Here is a 20,319-nt window from a genome sequence, read left to right on the forward strand (position 1 = left end):
GAAAGAGGGTGTAAATTTTTTATATCTCTGTGGCACTATATCCACGCTGACATTTGCTTCTTTATCTCAGTTAAGGTGAAACCATGGTGAGACAATCCTAAATAGCCTGTGCAGAGCTGCCCGGGTGCAAAATGATGCTATTAATAGAAGAGATTTGAGGAATTCTCTTTGATACAAACTACTTTGTTAGAATTGACCTTTAAAATTCAAATCAAAGCACTGGTAAGTCTTCCTATCATAATAGCCCACGTTATATGTTGTTTCTTTCCAGATAAATGACTTGTCCACCAAGTGAACAGGGTTCTTTCCAGAGGTTCAGCTGAGGGGAGTGGTGAGAGTGGGGTGGCATGCTTCATTTGGGGGTTTGTTGTTAAGGTCCCCAAGTGATTGATTCTGAAGTGCAGACACCACAGCCCTAGTCACAGGTTCTCAGCCAACAGCTTTCGTGTTTTCTATTTTTGGTTTAGCTTTTCTGGGTTGTGGAGATCAGTTAATTAGGGAAGAGTCTGCTTGAACAGGGTCAGTACAAATGTTCTGAACTGAGCCTAACTCTGGACTTAGAAAGCCTTGGAAATGGGTGTTTTTAAACATTTCACAAATGTTGATTAAGTGCCTTGTATGTGCCAGGCCCTCTGATAGGTGCTGGGGATACAGCAGAGAGCAAAGTTCCTGCCCTCACAGAGCTTATATTTCAGGAGGGGAGAAAGAATGAAGTATATATCATGCCATATATTACACGGTGTCAGCTAGTAAAATATGAAGAAAATAAAGCAGGGTGAGGAGGCAGAGTGACGGGGGCTGTCATTTGAGATCGGATGGGTGGCAGAGTTTTCTGAGAGACGGTGATGTTGATCAGAAAACTGAATGAAGGGACAATGTCAGGGCAGAGGCATCTGAGGCAGAGAGAAACAGCAAGTGCAAGGGCCTGGGGGCAGCTGTCAGCCCAGCAGTGAGTTGGGGAAAGGCACCCTTTCTGCTGGGGAGACAGCCCATGCCTGGGCCCAGAGTGTGGCCGGCAGATTAAAGACTGCCTGTCAGAGCTCCCTGCCCCTGCTGCCAGGCTGTGGTGCAGGGGACAGCTTGTGCACAGCCACACGAAGCCTCTCCTCGTGGCACATGCTTTTAGAGGGACAGCAGGAAGGCTGGTGCAGCGGATGAGAGCGAGGATTGAATGAGGAAACATGGTAAATAGCAACCTCTGTCTTAAAAGATGAGTGATGTGTATTAAAAATCCCGTTCTTCCGTGAGCTAACCACCAACCACATGGGACAGGATTTAGGAGCCCCCTCCCCCCCACAAGGGACTCCCCTCCATCCCCCACTGGGGCGATGATCTTCTGCCATCAACCATGAGGCTGACGTAGAATTTAAGAACCACATCAGCCCTAATACAATAACATTCCAACTGGGAAGCTAAGGCAGGCTATTTCCATGCCCCTCTCACACAGAGAAATCCTCTCTTCCCTCCCCATCATTTTATTCCTTCTTTTATAGTATTTGTACCATGCTTTGTCTCTCCTGAGATAGAACATTCTTCCCAGCAAAGTCAAAAGATTCTTGACATAAGTGTAAAGTCACTACCGGTTTTTAAATTACCAAATAAAACAAGAAAAATAGCCTTTCCTCACCCCTTCTTCCATCTCTAATCCCTTGTTTTATGAGATTTTCATTTTCTACTTTATTTCTGAATTGTTTAAAATGTCTTACAAATTTATGGTTTTGACAAGCCCACATCTAATTACTCGATATTTGTTTTAATTTTGTTTGATAATATGAGAAAACAAAGTGTTGTGTTGACATCTACCAGACCTGGAGTAGCCTGTCTCCCCTAAGTTATTGCAAAGGAATTTGATGCCAGTAGGTAGAATATATGTACATTACTGAAGGACCTGTTAGAAATGTTAATTGAGGATTTCCGATGCAGTCTGGAGCTTGCAATATGAGATAGAATTGTAACCCGAAGAGTCATTCCATTCCCACCCCACTTCCCTCCCAACACTGACCCAATTAAATAAAGTTAGTATAATCAGGAAGCTTCCAAAACACAGGAGTGGACATTCATGCAATTTAAAGTGGAAAACAAAGTCAGTTCCATACTCTTGCATTCAGAGCTCTTAATTAGGAGTGATTGTATCAATTTACATTGCCACCAACGGTGTAGGAGGGTTCTCTTTTCACCACACCGTTTGCAGTATTCATTGTTTCTAGCTTTTTTGATAATGGCCATTCTGACCGGCCTGAGGGGATACCTCATTGTAGTTTTGATTTGCATTTCTCTAATAATAAGTGATGTTGAGCATCTTTTCATGTGCCTCTTGGCCATCTGTATGTCTTCCTTGGTGAAATGTCTATTTAGGTCTTCCTCGGTGCTTTGGGATGACCTGGAGGGGTGGGATAGGGAGGGTGGGAGGGAGGCTCAAGAGGGAGGGGGTATGGGGACATATGTATGCATATGGCTGATTCGCTTTGCTGTGCAACAGAAACTAACACGGTATTGTGAAGCAATTATACTCCAATAAAGATCTATTAAAAAAAAAGAGAAGGGGCTTCCCTGGTGGCGCAGTGGTTGAGAGTCCGCCAGCCAATGCAGGGGACGCGGGTTCATGCCCCAGTCCGGGAAGATCCCACATGCGAGCGGCTGGGCCCGTGAGCCATGGCCGCTGAGCCTGCGCATCCGGAGCCTGTGCTCCACAACGGGAGAGGCCACAACAGTGAGAGGCCCGCGTACCGCAAAAAAAAAAAAAAAAAAAAAAAAAAAAAAAAAGAGAAGAAGTGAGCCTGGGCATTGGTACAGTAAAGGAGAAATCAGAGAACAGAGATGCAAGCCAAGGGACAGACAAACAAATAATCCAGGGATGACAGTTCTCTTTGAGATGAACCAGTGTGGATGACTCATGACTCTTTGTTCTCCATAGTTTTCTTGCCAGATGGTGCTTAACCCTTACCCCGGCCCTGACCTCCGTGGGTGGGGTGCAGGTGTCTGTCTAGCACATTACTTAGAAGTAAAAACATCAGAAGCTTAATGGTGTTTGAAGCAGCATTGAAATGTTCCTTGTTTCAAAATGGCCCATTAAATAAGTAATCACAAAGTGGTTGTATTACAACATTGTGGACCCATTTCCCCTCCAAGTGAGAAGACGGATGATTCTGACTTCTCTTTGTTGTGCTCCAACCTGCTCCTCTGCCTTTCCATGCCCTGAGCAATAGGTACCAGCTATGTGCATAAGTGGTGTTTATTATTGCTTGTTAAATAAACAACTGGCCTGTCTCCTGAATGCTCACTATAGATTTATTCAATAATCCCTATCCAGCACTGGGTTATCTCTAATCAGTGAGTTAAATGTGTATGAGAATGAGGTATCTAAAGCTGAGTTTGGTGGAAGTTTGGAGGAGCAGGGCAAGGACCAAGAATAAAACAAAACTAATGCTTTTTTTTTTTTTTCCCAGTACGTGGGCCTCTCACTGTTGGGGCCTCTCCCGTTGCGGAGCACAGGCTCCAGACGCGCAGGCTCAGTGGCCATGGCTCACGGGCCCAGCCGCTCCGCGGCATGTGGGATCTTCCTGGACCGGGGCACGAACCCGTGTCCCCTGCATCGGCAGGTGGACTCTCAACCACTGCGCCACCAGGGAAGCCCCAAAACTAATGCATGTTGACCATAGAATTCTCAGAACACATGGCTCAAAGGAAACGTGCCACTGGGTGACCAAGGTACTACGCATGTTCCTTAAAAAACGCTCCTTGTTCACTGTGTAGAAATGAATTAAGTGTGTGGAGGAAAGTCCTATTATTGGTAACCCCACATTCTTGTGGTTTTCACATGAATGGGGCACAAGGTGAATGTAAGATCACACTCTTTAAAAAATCAATATATGTAAGAAACGATACCTTCAGTTACTTTTGTGATTGGTCCCAAGATAATTATGTTGATAAATATTTTCAGCAAATAGACATTGTACCTCAAAGAAAAAGAAAATCATTACATTAAAAAGCTAGATGTACAAGTACATGAAAAGATGCTCAACATCACTAATCATCAGGGAAATGCAAGTCAAAACCACACTGAGATACCACCTCACACTTGTTAAACTGGCTATTATCAAAAAGGTAAGAAATAACCTGTACTGGAAACAGGAAACCCTTGTGCACTGTTGATTGGAATGTAAATTGGTACACCCACTGAGGAAACAGTATGGAGGTTTCTCAAAAAATTAAAAGCAGAATTACCATACAATCCAGCAATTCTACTCCTGAGTATTTATACAAAGAAACTGGAAATGCTAATTTGAAAAGATATCTGCACCTCCATGCTCATTCCAGCATTATTAACAGCCAAGATATGGAAACAACCTAAGTGTCCATAGATGGATGAATGGATAAAGAAGAGATAGATAGATAGATAGATAGATAGATAGATAGATAGATGATAGATAGATAGATAGATAGATGGATACACCAATGGAATATAATTCTGCCATAAAAAAGAGTGAAATCTTCCCATTTGTGACAACATGGATGGACCTTGAGGACATTATGCTAGTGAAAAAAGTCAGACAGAGGAAGAAAATAACATATACAGGGGCTGGGGGTGGGCAAGATGAGTGAAGGGGGTCAAAAAGTACAAATTTCCAGTTAAAAAAAATAAATGTCCTGGGGATGTAATGTACAGCATGGTGACTATAGTTAATAACGCTGTATTACATATTTGAAAGTTGCCAAGAGAGTAGATCTTAAAAGTCCTCAATGCAAGAAAAAAAAGTTTTTTGTAACTATGTATGGTGATGGATGTTAACTAGACTTATTGTGGTGACCATTTCACAACAGATACAAATATCAAATCATTGTGCACCTGAAACTAATATAATGTTGCATGTGAATTATGCCTAAATAAACATTATTTTTTAATTTTTAAAAAGAAAAAAACTAAATGAAACCATAGCAGAATATTTTCCTTTCTGTATTAATCAATCACTGTAGTCAATAATATTGTACTAAATGCAAGGATCATCTCTGAAATCACAGAATCTTCTATTTGCCTCTTTGTAGAGATCGAGGGTATGGCAAGCCCCCTGGTAACAACAGATGTTAATTGTTTACAGGAAAATGCTCTTTGTATGAAATGTACCTTCCAGCCATGGATAATCAATACGCAACTGACACATACTGCATGCACACATGTCTTATTTGGCATCATTCTTTTCGGGGACTTTCTAACCAGATCCAACCAGTGACCACATTCAATGACACTTATGGTTGAGCTTTAGGCCAAGATGCAACAGTGGCTTTTTTCTCATCAGTTGTGCTCATTTAATTATTTACAAAGTTCTCCAACAACAACCATTTAAAATGCTTAAAATGGAAGGGGAGACCATATGAGGTAATAGGTGCCTTTGCTGGAGATGCTCAAGGCTGGCTACACCATAGCCTTGCCGGGGACAGTGCCCCATAAAGGAAAGAGGGGGGAGTTTGGAATTAATAGTTTGACTCTGGCTCTACCACCCAACTGCTTCACATCTCAGCCTCTGATTTCTTGTCTGAAAATGAGGAAAGTGGATTTACCTTACAAAGAGTATTCTGAGAATTAGAGATAATATAGGTAAAGTGCCTATCCCAGTACCTGAATACAGTGTATGATCAATAAACTGAAACAAGTATGATAAATGGGAAGAGAGGTGGACTAGATGACCAACTCTGTAGATGACCAAAGGGTTACAGGACAAGCCTATTCTAAGAGTCTAACCTTTTAAAGAACTACAGTACTGAAAAGAATTGCCCCAATCACAAGTACGTGTTGAGTACTTACTATGTGCAAAGCACTGTGTCTCAAGGAAAACTGTCAATAAACAATGAGGAGCAGGGCTTCCCTGGTGGCGCAGTGGTTGAGAGTCCGCCTGCCAACGCAGGGAACACGGGTTCGAGCCCTGGTCTGGGAAGATCCCACATGCCGCGGAGAAGCTAGGCCCGTGAGCCACAACTACTGAGCCTGCGCGTCTGGAGCTTGTGCTCTGCAACAAGAGAGGCCGCGACAGTGAGAGGCCCCGCGCACTGCAATGAAGAGTAGCCCCCACTTGCCACAACTGGAGAAAGACCTCGCACAGAAACGAAGACCCAACACAGCCAAAAATAAATAAATAAATTTATTTTTAAAAAAATAAATTAAATAATGAGGAGCAGGCACTCAGTCATCTGTCTTACACACTTGTATCACTGTTTCTAAAGTTAAATGAATGGAAGCCACCTCAAAGGCACCACCAAAAAAGTCTCTTTCCCAAAGGATAACTCTGAATTAGGGTGAATGTAACATGTAAATTCGAGGATTTTACAGGAAGACAATACAGGCTCTAGTCAGGAAACAGAAAGGGCAGAATTGGGAGAAATAACTCCAGAATGGAGATTGCATTAGCTCAGGAAAGCTGGGGGAGGGGCTGAAGGCTTGGGCAGGGCTAATCAGAGCCTAGGGACTGTAGGAGGACAGACGGTGACTCTGGAACACCCTTTCCAGCAACCTGAGAGGCAGGAAAGAGGAGTCCATCCTGGATCTGGGACAGGGGATGGAAGCAGGCCGGACAAACAAGGGCAATGGACTCCAGGGCAGAAGTCGTCAAACAGTTTCTATCGTGTGCCCTTTACCTGCCAGCGTTTAGATGCTCCCCACGACCCAACGTATTATTTGTAAGTTACCTCCATGGGTTCCACATTAAGCGTATTATACAACCTTCACAGAGTATGGACATTCAGAAGGATGAGCTCTATTGAAACAGCAGTTGCGACATCTTATTCTTCACCTTAATCGGTCTTCTTGTGCAGCCCACTCTGGAGACCACTGGTAGAGAGCAGGTGAACTTGTGGAGAGAGGGGCATATGGAATTGTCACTCCCAGCATAGAACCTCAAAAGGCAAAAACACCCTCAACAAGGCTCCCTTAGCTTTCCTTCAAAAGAGACCCCTGTTGGGAATTCCCTGGAGGTCCAGTGGTTTGGACTCCACACTTTCACTGCCAAGGGCGCAGGTTCAATCTCTGGTCGGGGAACTAAGATCCCACCAGCCTTGCAGCGCAGCCAAAAAAAAGAGAGAGAGAACCCTGCCACCATGTCAGTAACCAGGCAGGAACGGTGCCAGGTAAGAACTCAATCTCCCACCACTCTCTCTCTCACTTTCAGCCCTCTACCCAGGCTTTGGATTGCACTTTGCCCTGAAAAAGTTGCCATAGTTACACCTGATGCCACTGCCAGAAGCTTTTCCACCATTAGGAAGCTGGGACCCTATAATCTGGTAGTGACCACATCTGACATGGAAGTGATTGTTTGTTTTTGTTTTTTTTAATTTGTATTGAAATATAGTTGATTCACAATGTTGTGCTAGTTTCAGGTGTACAGCAAAGTGATTCAGTTATATATATATATATGTATATATATATATATTTTTTCTTTTTTAGATTCTTTTCCATTATAGGTATATTGGAAGATACAACATATTACAAGATATTTAGTATAGTTCCCTGTGCTATACAGTAGGTCCTTGCTGGTTATCTACTTTTTTTAAACGTCTTTATTGGAGTATAATTGCTTTACAATGTTGTGTTAGTTTCTGCTGTATAACAAAGTGAATCAGCTATATGTATACATATATCCCCATATCCCCTCCCTCTTGCGTCTCCCTCCCACCGTCCCTTTCCCATGTTATCTATTTTATACATAGTAGTGTGTATATTTTAATCCCAAACAGCATGGAAGAGTTTGGATGATAATATTACGACTGTTTTCAATTTGAGGAAAGGGAAGCACTTTGCTCAGACTGTATATTCTAAGGAGAGGGACCAAACCTTATAGAATTCTCTTCATACTGAGTCACGGGTGCATTTAAGCACTGGGTCCATAGTAGGTTTCGTTTGGTTGGTTGATTGATTTTCTAAAAATGAGACTAGCGAAAAAATTACTTCCTCCAAAACCAGGTGTAGTATTAACAAATACCATAGCATATGTTTTTCTGCAGGCTTTACAAATATCTTATCATCCTTATTAGAGGACATCACATTTGCTGGGGAATTTTTATATATGCTTCATCTTATTACTGCAGAGAGAAACACAAATAAACTTATAGTTGGTCTGTAAGAACAACACCAAAGCAAACCACAAGGGCAAAAGCCATTTGTCCTGCTTGCTACAATTCCTACCTATGACTGCATTTTGCAGCCCGGACCCCTCAGCATCCAAATGTACAGAGCCTTCGCAGAACTGCGAAAAACACATTTGTAGCCTTGGTTTGACAAGATTTCAATTGGGAGAACTAGCTGGTTTCTGCCTCTAAACGCTGGCACTGGCTTTCCAATGTAATACCTGGTGACTCTTCTCTATCAGGAACTTGGTAGTTCTGGTTACCTTAGAGATGCCTTATCTCCCAGTGCACCTTCAGGGAATGGCAGCCAGCCCGCTGCTTCTATCTGTTTAGCCAAGCCCAGGGGACGGAATCGTGGTTCTCACTGACAAGAGGCAGTTAGTTTACTGGAGTTAAAATAAACTACAAAAGCCAGCCTTTGTAAGGTTTGGGGAACACAGTTTTGCATCTCAAAAACCTTAAGAAAAATTAATTCTATAGATTGGTAGTAATTAAGGAAAAATCATAGTTTTTGGGTTTTTTTTTTTAAATAAGTTAGGTGAATTTTGCAGTTTCCTTAGTTCCTTTTTACTTGGCTTTGTCAAGGTATAGCCAGGACACCTGTCTTGGCTGGCATCGGAGAGCTTTCGGGAACACCACTTCAAGGCAGCAGCTGATTTTGTGCCTCATGTGCGGTGGGAGATGCGTGAGAAAAGAGAAAAGCATAAGGTCCCAAAGACTTTCCGAAAGACATAAGAATGTTACAACAGAGCTTTTGACTTTATAAAATACTGAGTGTTTTAAAGAACACCATCTTTTATTAGAGCCAGTCTCATCACTCTTAGTCATAAATGTCATTCCATCTAGCCAGAGTTTTTTCACTTTCATTTAGAGTCAATTCCATTATTTTACTTGATGTGAACTTTCTATTATTTCTCCCGATTATGTAAGTGAGCTGATTATGCAACTAACAGGTTGGTAAATATGGGGTTTATTATAAGATCAACATTTTTCTACAGCTCAGGTTGTTTGTGAAGTAACAAAGAGAATAGAAAACAAAATTTTTTTTTCCAGTCTGCCCTGGATTCAGTTTTATCATTCCCAGGTTTGATTTATAAATGCCTGAATCTTAATCCCTTTTACAAATTAGCCTGGATCCTTAGTCCAGATGTGAAAGGAAATTAGGTTTTGCTTTAAAACAACAAGGCTGGGCTTCCATGGTGGCGCAGTGGTTGAGAGTCCGCCTGCCGATACAGGGGACACGGGTTCGTGCCCCGGTCCGGGAAGATCCCACATGCCGCGGAGCGGCTGCGCCCGTGAGCCATGGCCACTGAGCCTGCACGTCCGGAGCCTGTGCTCCGCAACGGGAGAGGCCCCAACAGTGAGAGGCCCGCGTACCGGAAAACAAAACAAAACAAAACAAGGCTATAGACAGTGGCAAAACAAAATACTAGTTAAGTAACTACGGCAAAATCTCATTTATTTAAAATCCATTAAGGAATTTGTGATAGTTCAGAAAGGCTCAAGACCCAAGTGTACCTTTGGTCTAGTTGTGTAAGAGTTTGCTAAAGCAGTTATTAATGGAAAACACTTTTTTCAAAGAGAAGGTGGAAACTTCTAAAGGGACTGTTTCTAGTACCTTTAAGTAATTTTAGACATTTACAATACTGAATGGCTTCTTAGTTATAAATAATTCTTATCCATAACTTAAGTCCTCTGAGCCACCACTAAGTGACGTACCTACAGGATTTATTATAGTGATGAAGGTGGCCTTTCACTTATAAAATGAAAATGAAAGGCTTTCCTCAAATCAGACTACCCTTCCCTACTAGTTTCTTCTGAGCAAATCAGGTTGTTGGATGTTCTGCTTTAAGTACACAAGATCCAGAAGCAGCTTGCTGGGTTCAAATCCCCCTTCTGCCAATTGGGCATATTATTCACCGTTGTGGTGCTTCCACTTCCTTACCTGCAAAATGGGAAAAATAATAATACCTAAAAAAATTTTAAACTGTAAAGCACTTAGAACAGTGCCTGGTTCCTTAAAGGTTAGCCCTTGTTGCCATGACACTATACAGCAGGTCAGTGATGCAAGTCAGACTCAGTCACATCCCCAAGGCATCACTAAGAGAAACTTCCGTGAAATGATAAACATTTTACAGGAGGCAGGTTTTTTAGCCCCTCTTTTCACAAGGCTTACGGGCATATTTTCACAGCGCAATGCATCACAACTGTTTTCCATTCTTTAGTCTTCCTTTCTTCTGGGCTCCAGCCACCCAACTTAGCCTGCCAGGTACTTCTGCTAAATTATGCATAAGCTTTTTCCAAGCCACCCCTCCGAGTCTCTACGAATTCGTCTCCGTTCTCTTTTCAGTTAGGGCTAGAACGCACCTCCTCCCTTTAGTCCTCCGTCATCAACGGCCCCCACTTATGATCAGCCTTTGACTCAGGCGCAGCTCTGCTTGGGAACCCCTTCTTAATAAATTCCTCAGATCGTCACAGGCTTTCTGAATCGCCTGATCTTTACCTGAAAATTTTCATTAAAACGTGGAGTTTGAGCAGCCCGCTCTGAGTTGTAGGACTTTGGGCTCCAAACAAAATTCCTAGTTAAAGACACAAGAACAGGAGCACGGGTGAGCTGCGGCCCCCGAGGCCTGGTGAGCGCGACCACAGGCCAGTTTAGAGGACCGTTCGTTTGGACCGGGCAAGGACGAAAGGAGGTTAGTGACGCACCTGAGTAAGTCCGCTAGACGAAAGGAGACAAACTAATGCTTGATATGGTGCTGAGAGTGAGGACCGCGCGCGCGGGCGCGCGCACACACACGGAAAGAGAGGAGCAGTCCCAGGTATCTGACAATGACACGCCCCGATCCAGACATGGCCTCAAAGGCCCCCGATTTCCGGAGCGCCCCCGCCCCCTCCGGAGATTACTGTCAGCGCATCCCTCCGCCCTGCCCCGGCTCAGGCGCGCCGGCTGCGCTCCTCTCCCCTCCCCCCGCGGCCGCAGCTCCCCGCCCCCAGCGAACGCGTCTCTCCAGTGTCCTCTCGAACGCCCGCGTGGCTGTCGGGTTTCGAATCTCCGCGCCGACCCTCGCCCTCGGCGCGGGCTGCTGAGTCGCGGGCGCAGCCTTTGGTCCCCCGCATCAATCATTAACGGGCCAGCTCGGGCTTCTACGACCCGAGGGAGGGGGGATGGTACGGAACTCGAGCCCAGGGACAACTCTATCCCCCGAGGCCGCCGCGAAACACTAGCCAGAGAGGCCCCCGCCCTCCCCCAGTGCGCCCGTCCCTCCCTCCCTCCAGCGCCTCAGCTCCCACATCCCCGCCTCCCGCGCCGGGGGCGGCTGCTGCTGCGCCCGCACCGCGCGATGCCCAGTCACCGCAGCAGCGCCGCCGTCAGCTGCGCCGCCACCGCCGCTGCAGCAGCGCGGGCGGCCGAGAGCCGGTAGCAGGGAGCCTGGGGAAGGGGCCGCCGAGCCCCGTGCGCTCCTACCGGTCGCTACGCGGCTGCGAAATCGATGACTATTTTTATTTATTTAATTTTTAGGAAGGGCTGCTCCGAGGCTCAGGTCTTCTCGTGAACCTGCAGCGACGCCCCCGGCGCGTGCACAAAGGCTCCGACGGCAGCCGGCGGGGACTGGCGAGCGCGCCGGAGCCGGCGCCAGAGGTCGCCTGTGCGCGCCCTAGCCAAGCCCCGGGCACCATGCCGCGGCGCCTGCAGCCCCGGAGCGCGGGCACAAAGGGCCCGCCCGGCACGACCGCGGCGGCTTCGGAGGCTGCCTCGCGCCCCCACCCCTCACCCTCCGGGGACCCTCCGGCCTCCGCCAAGCCGCTGCTGCGCTGGGACGAGGTGCCTGACGACTTTGTGGAGTGCTTCATCCTGTCGGGCTACCGGCGGCTGCCGTGCACGGCGCAGGAGTGCCTAGCCTCGGTGCTGAAGCCTACCAACGAGACGCTGAACTTCTGGACGCACTTCATCCCACTGCTGCTGTTCCTGAGCAAGTTCTGCCGCCTGTTCTTCCTGAGCGGCCGCGACGTGCCCTTCCACCATCCGTGGCTACTGCCGCTGTGGTGCTACGCTTCGGGCGTGCTGCTGACCTTCGCCATGAGCTGCACGGCGCACGTGTTCAGCTGCCTGTCGCTGCGCCTGCGCGCAGCCTTCTTCTACCTGGACTACGCGTCCATCAGCTACTACGGCTTTGGCAGCACTGTGGCCTACTACTACTACCTGCTGCCCGGCCTGAGCTTGTTGGACGCCAGGGTGATGACCCCGTACGTGCAGCAGCGCCTGGGCTGGCACGTGGACTGCACGGGCCTCATTGCCGCCTACCGCGCGCTCGTGCTGCCCGTGGCCTTCCTGCTGGCCGTGGCCTGCACCGTGGCCTGCTGCAAGAGCCGCACCGACTGGTGCTCTTATCCGTTCGCGCTGCGCACCTTCGTCTTCGTCATGCCCCTGAGCATGGCCTGCCCCATCATGCTCGAGAGCTGGCTCTTTGACCTGCGGGGCGAGAACCCCACGCTCTTCGTGCACTTCTACCGCCGCTACTTCTGGCTGGTGGTGGCCGCCTTCTTCAACGTGAGCAAGATCCCCGAGCGCATCCAGCCGGGCCTCTTCGACATCATCGGCCACAGCCACCAGCTCTTCCACATCTTCACTTTCCTCAGCATCTACGACCAGGTGTACTACGTGGAGGAGGGCCTGCGCCAGTTCCTTAAGGCGCCACCGGACGCGCCCACCTTCTCTGGCACCGTGGGCTACATGTTGTTGCTGGTTGTCTGCCTGGGGCTGGTCATCAAGAAGTTCCTCAGCAACACCGAATTCTGCAGTAAAAAGTGAGCCTCCGCCTTAGAGGAGGTTGCCGGCTCGCTCACCTGTTTGTTTGAAGTTTCTGTTGTTGGTTTGTTTTCAAGTTTTGTTGTGTTTCCTTCTTTGCTCGAGGAGGGTGCTGCAAAACCACAGGGGAAAAGTTCAGTGCGACAAGGGGGTCTCAGTGCATTTAGGGCTTTGGAAGAGGGAGGTGGGGCAAGCAGGAGGGAGAGGGCGGCTGGTTCTTGCCCCTGGAAAAAATGCAGGTGGTGTCTGTGACATCCAGGGATTCCTCTAAGGCAGCGAATAGAACCCCACATAAAACCCCAACCAGTTCGGTCTTCCAGTCGTCTTCTCTGCCGGAGGTAATAATGAGCAGCCCTTGTGAGGTCAGGCATGCAGTAAAGAGGGTAAGTAGACAGAATCCCTGGGTACTTCCGTTTCGGTGTGAGGAATGCTTGGATTTGTCAAAGAATAGAGCTTTGTAGGAAAAGAGCACAGAGACCCTAACCCAGGCTTTAACCTGCTAGAAAATGCATGGAATGTGAACACACGTTAATTATTTCAAAATGTTTCTTAGATGTTAGTTAAATAGTAATATATACAATGATTTTTCATAATTTATCAAAGCCTGTGATCTGCACTGAATTTTCTTTGTCATGTAGTTTTGAATCTTGCAGCTCTTCTGCATTGCATATACTTGAACTGGACATCAGGGCAAGCTGCTTGCTTGAGAGTTCTCAGCTACTTTTTTAAACAGTATTTTTTGAAGGCCTGTGTGTGTCATGATACAACTGTGAATTATTCTACCTTAGGGACCCTGGTTAAACTATTGGGAAGGAGCTAAGTGGTTTGTATAGGTCCCAGATTGCTATTTACTTATGTATTCCACAAAACCCATCCTGTTTTTTGGTTTTGTTTTTAATCTTATTCTCTCTTTCTCTACTGATTCAAATTGCCACTGGAATAAATGTGCCTTTTGAAGCAATGCCCAAATGACTGGTCCTCAAACATAGTTTTTTGCATAGGGAGAGCAGTAGGTGTAAGCTTTTCTTACTTTATTGCAAATCAAGGTTTAACATTCTGTTCAGGAGGGAAGGAAGATGGTATGGGTTGTAAGTTTTTGGTAGGACCAGTAGTGGCTTCCTAGGACATGCAGAGCATTTGGCTTCTCTTACAAGCAGAAGAAATCAGCCCACTAATGAGGCTGTGGTTCCTCATGCTGCCATCGGGGAAGGTGAAAGTACACTGTTCTAGACTAAGCCCGTCTAGCCTTGCTTAAAATTAAAATCGTAGTATTCAGGAGTAAATATGGCAGTTGCAATATGAAAGTCAGGAGTATGTTACTTGAGTTATAGCTGAAAATTTTGAGTTAAATAAGATGACCTTTGCCTAGTTAAGCACTGAATTCTCATTTGGATCCAGACTATGGAAATGAACGGCGGTCACCCTAAATCGTTGAAAAATTAGGGAAACACGCTCCTGAGATCCTATCTGACAGCCACATTGGCCAGTGTTACTTAAGACATTTCTCATAAACGTTATCCTGGACTTGAGATAGCAACTCTAGACTAACACAAACCACTGAGGTGGCTTATTTAAATACTTATCACACTTCTTGACAAGTCCTTTGGGTGAAGAGCCAGATAAGTCATTGAATGGGGAAGTCTTGACTTCATGGTATAATTTAGATCAAGCACAGAAGGTAGATGAACACTTACCTCAGCACTGGTAGGCTGGTGGTCCTGCCAAGATTGCTCTTTTTGTTTATGCTTTTAATCACTACTGTACTTGTAAACAGAGAGGCTCGGCACAATTCCCTGGAGGAACCGGTATCCTTGTGTGTTAATTGCACACGGAAGTTAACTTTATATATGTCTATATTTAACTTAGGAGACCTCTTAAGGCAGGCTGTAAATACACTTTGCACATTTGCTGATGGGTGTCAGTGTCTCATGTTTGGCAAAGTGCAAGGAGATTCCTGTTAGGTTACAGAGACTGAGAGCTGTGCCTGCCACGGATGTTAATCCTCAGCTGTAACTTAATTCAGTACATGCATTCAAGGACAATTGTGGAAATCAGGCTATTTGCATGTCATTGTCTCTTCTAGAGCCCCCAAAAATGTTGGTTTGGAAGCTGGAAAAACAGGTTGAGGAGCATTTTGGATCTTCCTTGTAAAATAGAAGAAACTTTCTAGAGACAGACTTCTAAAAAAGGTTGATGAGTTTGAGAACAAGAAATAAAGCCTCTATTTGTCATTTTAAATTTTTGTTGGCGATCTTCCAGGTCCTCAAAGAAAATTCTCTTCTTGCCTTGTGTCTTTGTCCTTAAGCAGAGGCCACTTAAGGATAAAATTATACCCATATAATTTTCAAGTGATTATGATGCATGAGCCCAGTAAGATGACACACTTTTCCCCTGGAAGGTTTCAGCAAAGTGAGGACTGACTTTCCTTCCCTTTGCCTCTTCCTTCCTGCACTTTCCCTTTCCCATTCCATCTTTGTTTTTATATACCACATACAGCACTGACAAAGGACATTCTAGTTGAAAACAGTGGTTTGGCTTTACCTCATGTTTCCAAATAGGTACCGTATACACTACGTAAGATCAGGGTTGATTTGTGGAGCTATATATGTTACTTGCTAAATGATATCAGATTTCGGTCAAGATAAATGATGATATTTGAGAATCAGCAAATATTTACTCAGTCTCCACATTTGCATGGAACTCTCCAGGTATATTATATATTTCAGGGGTAATATGACAATCAGAATAAAATCACTTTTAAAATATTTTTTCACACTTCATTTTGCCACATCCAATTCAGTCAGTTTATTGTGTTCAGCTGTTAGAAATGTAGGACAAATGATAAGTAAGAATGCACTCCCTTATCTCTGTACAACCTATTTCAGCAGTAGAATTTTGAAGCCCGTTATGTAATGCATTTTATTTTTACTTGTTAGTCATGATCTGGATGACATCTCAAGGAGCAGCATCAGAGAGTCATGCCTGGGAAATGAGGGTGTTTGACTTCCATGCCTGTCACCCTGTGGGTTGGTCTCTGGAATTGACTCAGGCTGATGTAGGTGGCTAAGGGGAGGTTCCTTTCTTCCCTGCCATTCTTGTATCTGCACCTTCAGGTGAAGAGGTTGACCTCCCAGAGAGGGGAAGTGAGTTCTTCGGTGGTGTCATGACTGGCTTGTAAAAACAAACGTGATCTTTTCCCCTGGCCATACACTTTCTGTAAATAGCCCAGGAAGAAAGTATGGGGCTTCAGAGCTGGCCAGAGTGGCCTTCCCATGTTTCCATTCATAAATCCTGCCTGTAAGTGATCACAGTCAAAAAACATTTCACTTAATTCATCATTCAGGGGAGTCATTTTGAAGAATGCAAAATTTGAGGATAGAGGTGATTTTTATAACTTTTTCTGATTTGGTGCTGAATCTGAGAGCTAACAGCAATAACAAACAGGGATTTTAATCTTCAGATCTCTTCACCACTTGATTTAATCTGCACAAAGCTATAGTGGGAGACATACGGTAGGAGTTATCTCCACTTCAAGGTTTTACCGTTGGTCCAAGGTGGCAGAATTAGAACGTGGAGACGGTTGTGTGCTCAATTGTGAATGTTACTAGTTTGCATGGCTATGATGCCTGACCAAGCGCACCGACACTAATTGGATACCTATATATTTTCCCCCTTTAACTGATTACCTTATAATTGTAAAACAGCGAGGTTAGAGATGATTATCCTTGAATGTAGGTTATAAAATTTTAAACAAAATGTTATCAGCTACTTAAGTACTTTCTGTCATCTTGGATTGTTCTTCATCTGCTGAAGTCTGCCACTGCCGACTTCACTCTGAGTTGATTTTCACTTGCTTGTTCATGTAATCCGTTTAGTGATCATTAGCAACCTTCTGCATGTAAGATGCTGGGCAAGGAACCAGCCATATTATTATAGCCATTACCCTTTTATCTGCCGGTGGAACAGAGGCGGGAGCACCAGAAAGGCCCTCTGGCCAGGGATCCAACTCTGACCTTGGCCATAAGCACAATGTCCCAAGCCACTGAGTTTGGTTCTTTTCTCCTATTGGCCTAAGAGCAATGCATAGAATCTTATTTCAATTCACATGCCAATTTACCCACAATCTTATTTCAGTTCACATGCTAATTTACCCACAATTTCATTCCTTTTTTTTTTTTTTTTTTTTTTTTGCTCCTAAGCCTATGTGAATTTTCTTGGTAAAAATAGCTAGAAAGTTTAATGCATAATCCAGGTGAAGGGAGAGCAGGCATATGTACAAAGAGTTGAAAAATTTATCATCACTGCTAATTCATAAAGATCACTTTTGGAAGTTTCATGGTTTTAAACCACTGTGAAGCAAGGTTCATCCAAAGTGCCTAAACCGTGATATCATTAAGTGTCTGCATTTCACAGATAGCATATTTAAGTTTTTAAAAATGTGAGCTTAAATGCTTGTATCTCCAAAGATTAGCTGAGATTACCTAATGTTCTTTAGCCTTTTTCCTCTTTTCAGGTCATTGTGTTGTAACCTATGAAACCTGTTTTAGAAAAAAATTAATCTGGAGAAAGCTACATAGAAAACATACCAGATGAGAAAAGATAGGAAGCAGGCATGGGAGAAGGGAGAACAAGGAGGATTAGATTCACACAGAATGGGGCAAGTTGAACTACGGACAGTTTTGCCCGAGTTTTACATTTTGTCCCTAGAAAAGCGTGTGCACTCCCAGGGCATTAGTGCTCAGACAGGCAGGTGAGGAATTCTATTTGGCAGCCTGACCACATCCTGTAGCTTATGACCTGAGCACAAGTGCCTAGGTATATTTTGAGTAGCAGACGTACTCCTGGTTTACCGTCTTTAATTTGTCTCCATAAAATTAGGGCATAAGGCAAAAAGGCATGAGGGGATAGCATCAGCCAATTGTAAATCACCTTTTTTTTTTTTTTTTTTTTGCGGTACGCGGGCCTCTCACTGTTGTGGCCTCTCCCGTTGCGGAGCACAGGCTCCAGACGCGCAGGCTCAGCGGCCATGGCTCACGGGCCCAGCCGCTCCGCGGCATGTGGGATCCTCCCGGACCGGGGCACGAACCCGTGTCCCCTGCATCGGTAGGCGGACTCAACCACTGCGCCACCAGGGAAGCCCTGTAAATTACCTTTGGATCATTTTCTTGAAGGATTGCCAATATTCTCTGACGTATATCACCTGACAAAAAGCGAACAAGTCTAGACAAACTGAAAAAGGCAGCAATCATTGGTGGAAGCTGAGTACTGCCGTAGTCTGTTGTGATAGGCTGCATGTCTTCCTACTGAAGATTTTATTCCTTCAATATTATGAATAATTATTTCTTAATTGTGAAAATGGGTGTCCACTTTTTTTTTAAATTAATTAATTAATTTATTTATTTTTGGCTGCGTTGGGGTCTTTGTTGCAGCACTCCGGCTACTCTGTTGCGGTGCGCAGGCTTCTCATTGCAGTGGCTTCTCTTGTTGCGGAGCACGGGCTCTAGGCGCGCAGGCTTCAGTAGTTGTGGCTCGCGGGCTCAGTAGTTGTGGCTCATAGGCTCTAGAGCGCAGGCTCAGTAGTTGTGGCACATGGGCTCAGTTGCTCCGAGGCACCAGACCAGGGCTCGAACCTGTGTCCCCTGCATTGGCAGGCGGATTCTTAACCACTGCACTACCAGGGAAGCCCCTGGTCATCTACTCTTCTTGGTCACTATTCCAAAAGCCAACACAAATTTTTGTCGTTGTTAAAAAAAGGACAAATGTATTGCATTTCTGGTTTGCAGGTTTCTAACCGGTTCTTGGGCTTCTTTTGTTTCCAAACAGCTTCTTCAGAGCCTGTGAGTGAGTTGCAGAGTTAGTGTCTACGGATAGGTCAGAGGCCGAGAATACTCATTTGGCTGTTAATTGTGGCAGGATGTGACTTTTGAAAGCTCTGAACACATACCTAGAGGCAGCAAAAATGCTCATTTATTGACTATTTAACTCAGTGGAACACAGCTTTGCGTTTGAGCTTTTGAAAATGTTCTCCGATGTATTGTGCTTCTAAATGTAACGCACGACCTTTAATATGTTTTGTTCTTGAACTATCTCTGAAAGCTATTCCAACCGTGGCATTTCTTGAATGTGCAGCGTTATTCTCCAGCGTGTAAAAGTGGCTGGCCACCTTTCTTATGCCTTATACTCCACCTAAAATATGCAATAAGCACTCAAGCAGGAGTGGAGGGGTCTTCGGTTGGGTTTTTAACCATGCTGTAGAGATGGCCTTGCCCCTCACAGCTCACCACCACATTGAGAAAGGACCCCATGTAAATAACCCTTGTTTCCAGATGGAGTACAGGGGCACATTAACATCATTTCTCCTTTTAGGTCCATCTCTAGTTAGAAAGCATGATCTGTTTGTAATATGCTGGATGCAAAAATGAAAGTTAATAGGCAAAATTTTTAGAGAAGAATTCTAATTTTATATTTTAAAAGTTTATAATAGCAATTTATTTGTAAAAACCGGCCTTTGCACATAGATGAGAACCAGCGCTTTTTGGAAAGCCTCATCTTTGTCCTGGGAGTTTAATCACCTGGAGCTCTTACCCAAATGATAAAGACCTAAAAGTTCTTGAAAAATGTAAATAGTGTACAGTTTAAAAAAGGATAAAACAATTTTTTTTAAAGAAGAAAACAGGTCAGCTATGTTATAGGTGTGTCACAAGGCTAAATTTAAGTCTTTTTTAAATTCTAATTAGAAACATCATTAAATTCACTCTCCCAGCAAGGCTTAGCACAGTAGGTCTACTTTTCTGCCAGGTTGGTCTTTTATGGAAGCTATGAGCAAAATTGTTCCAACTAAGCAACTGAGTACCAAGGCAATAAAGAAATGAGGCCCAGTTGAGTTTGATGAGGGTTCACTCACAGTGGATAACATAGCCAGTAAAATGTATATAGCCCTGGACACTCCGCTCCTAGTTTCTCTGGAGCGGAAAGAATAAAGCCTCATGCCATCAATCCACAGACCAGGAAAAGGTTGTGTTTCAGGGCTGGGGGAGGACGCTGTGGCCGCTCTCTTCTCTAAATAAAGCACGTGGTAGCTCTGAACTCCCTTCGTATCAGCCTTCTCCCAGACCATGGCCATCACCCCTGAAGCCTTCACTTTCCAACTCAGCCTTGAAGACAAAAGGTTTCTAAAAGGATTCCATGTGTATTTAGGCCATCTCAAACCATCTGCCTTAGGAGGTTCATCCATTTCTAAACTGAGGATTTAAATACAATGACTGTGCTCAGATTTACAAGAATGTACAACCAGCAGGTCCCCTTTTGCAGTCCAGGGCATTAATTGAAGGGCCATACTCATTTTTTTCCTCAGGTCAGAGGCAGAGGGAGGATTTAACAGTGACCAAATAGAGCCC

The 20,319-nt window shown here is 44.9% G+C and overlaps 1 protein-coding gene across 1 annotated transcript; it reads left to right on the plus strand.

Annotated features, from left to right (window-relative positions):
- The first annotated feature begins 11,160 nt into the window (after positions 1-11,160).
- PAQR9 (progestin and adipoQ receptor family member 9) lies at positions 11,161-13,891 on the plus strand. Its single transcript, XM_007446946.1, has 2 exons — positions 11,161-11,283; positions 11,640-13,891. The coding sequence occupies exon 2, from the start codon at positions 11,792-11,794 to the stop codon at positions 12,923-12,925; it is 1,134 nt and encodes a 377-aa protein (XP_007447008.1). The 5' UTR covers positions 11,161-11,283; positions 11,640-11,791; the 3' UTR covers positions 12,926-13,891.
- Positions 13,892-20,319: the final 6,428 nt, after the last annotated feature.

Source organism: Lipotes vexillifer, unplaced genomic scaffold (assembly GCF_000442215.2).
Source record: "Lipotes vexillifer unplaced genomic scaffold, Lipotes_vexillifer_v1.1 scaffold40, whole genome shotgun sequence".
NCBI lineage: Eukaryota > Metazoa > Chordata > Mammalia > Artiodactyla > Lipotidae > Lipotes > Lipotes vexillifer.

Excerpts from the sequence above, each read along its gene's own strand:
- PAQR9 (XM_007446946.1), top strand. The coding sequence starts at position 11,792 with ATGCCGCGGCGCCTGCAGCCCCGGAGCGCGGGCACAAAGGGCCCGCCC.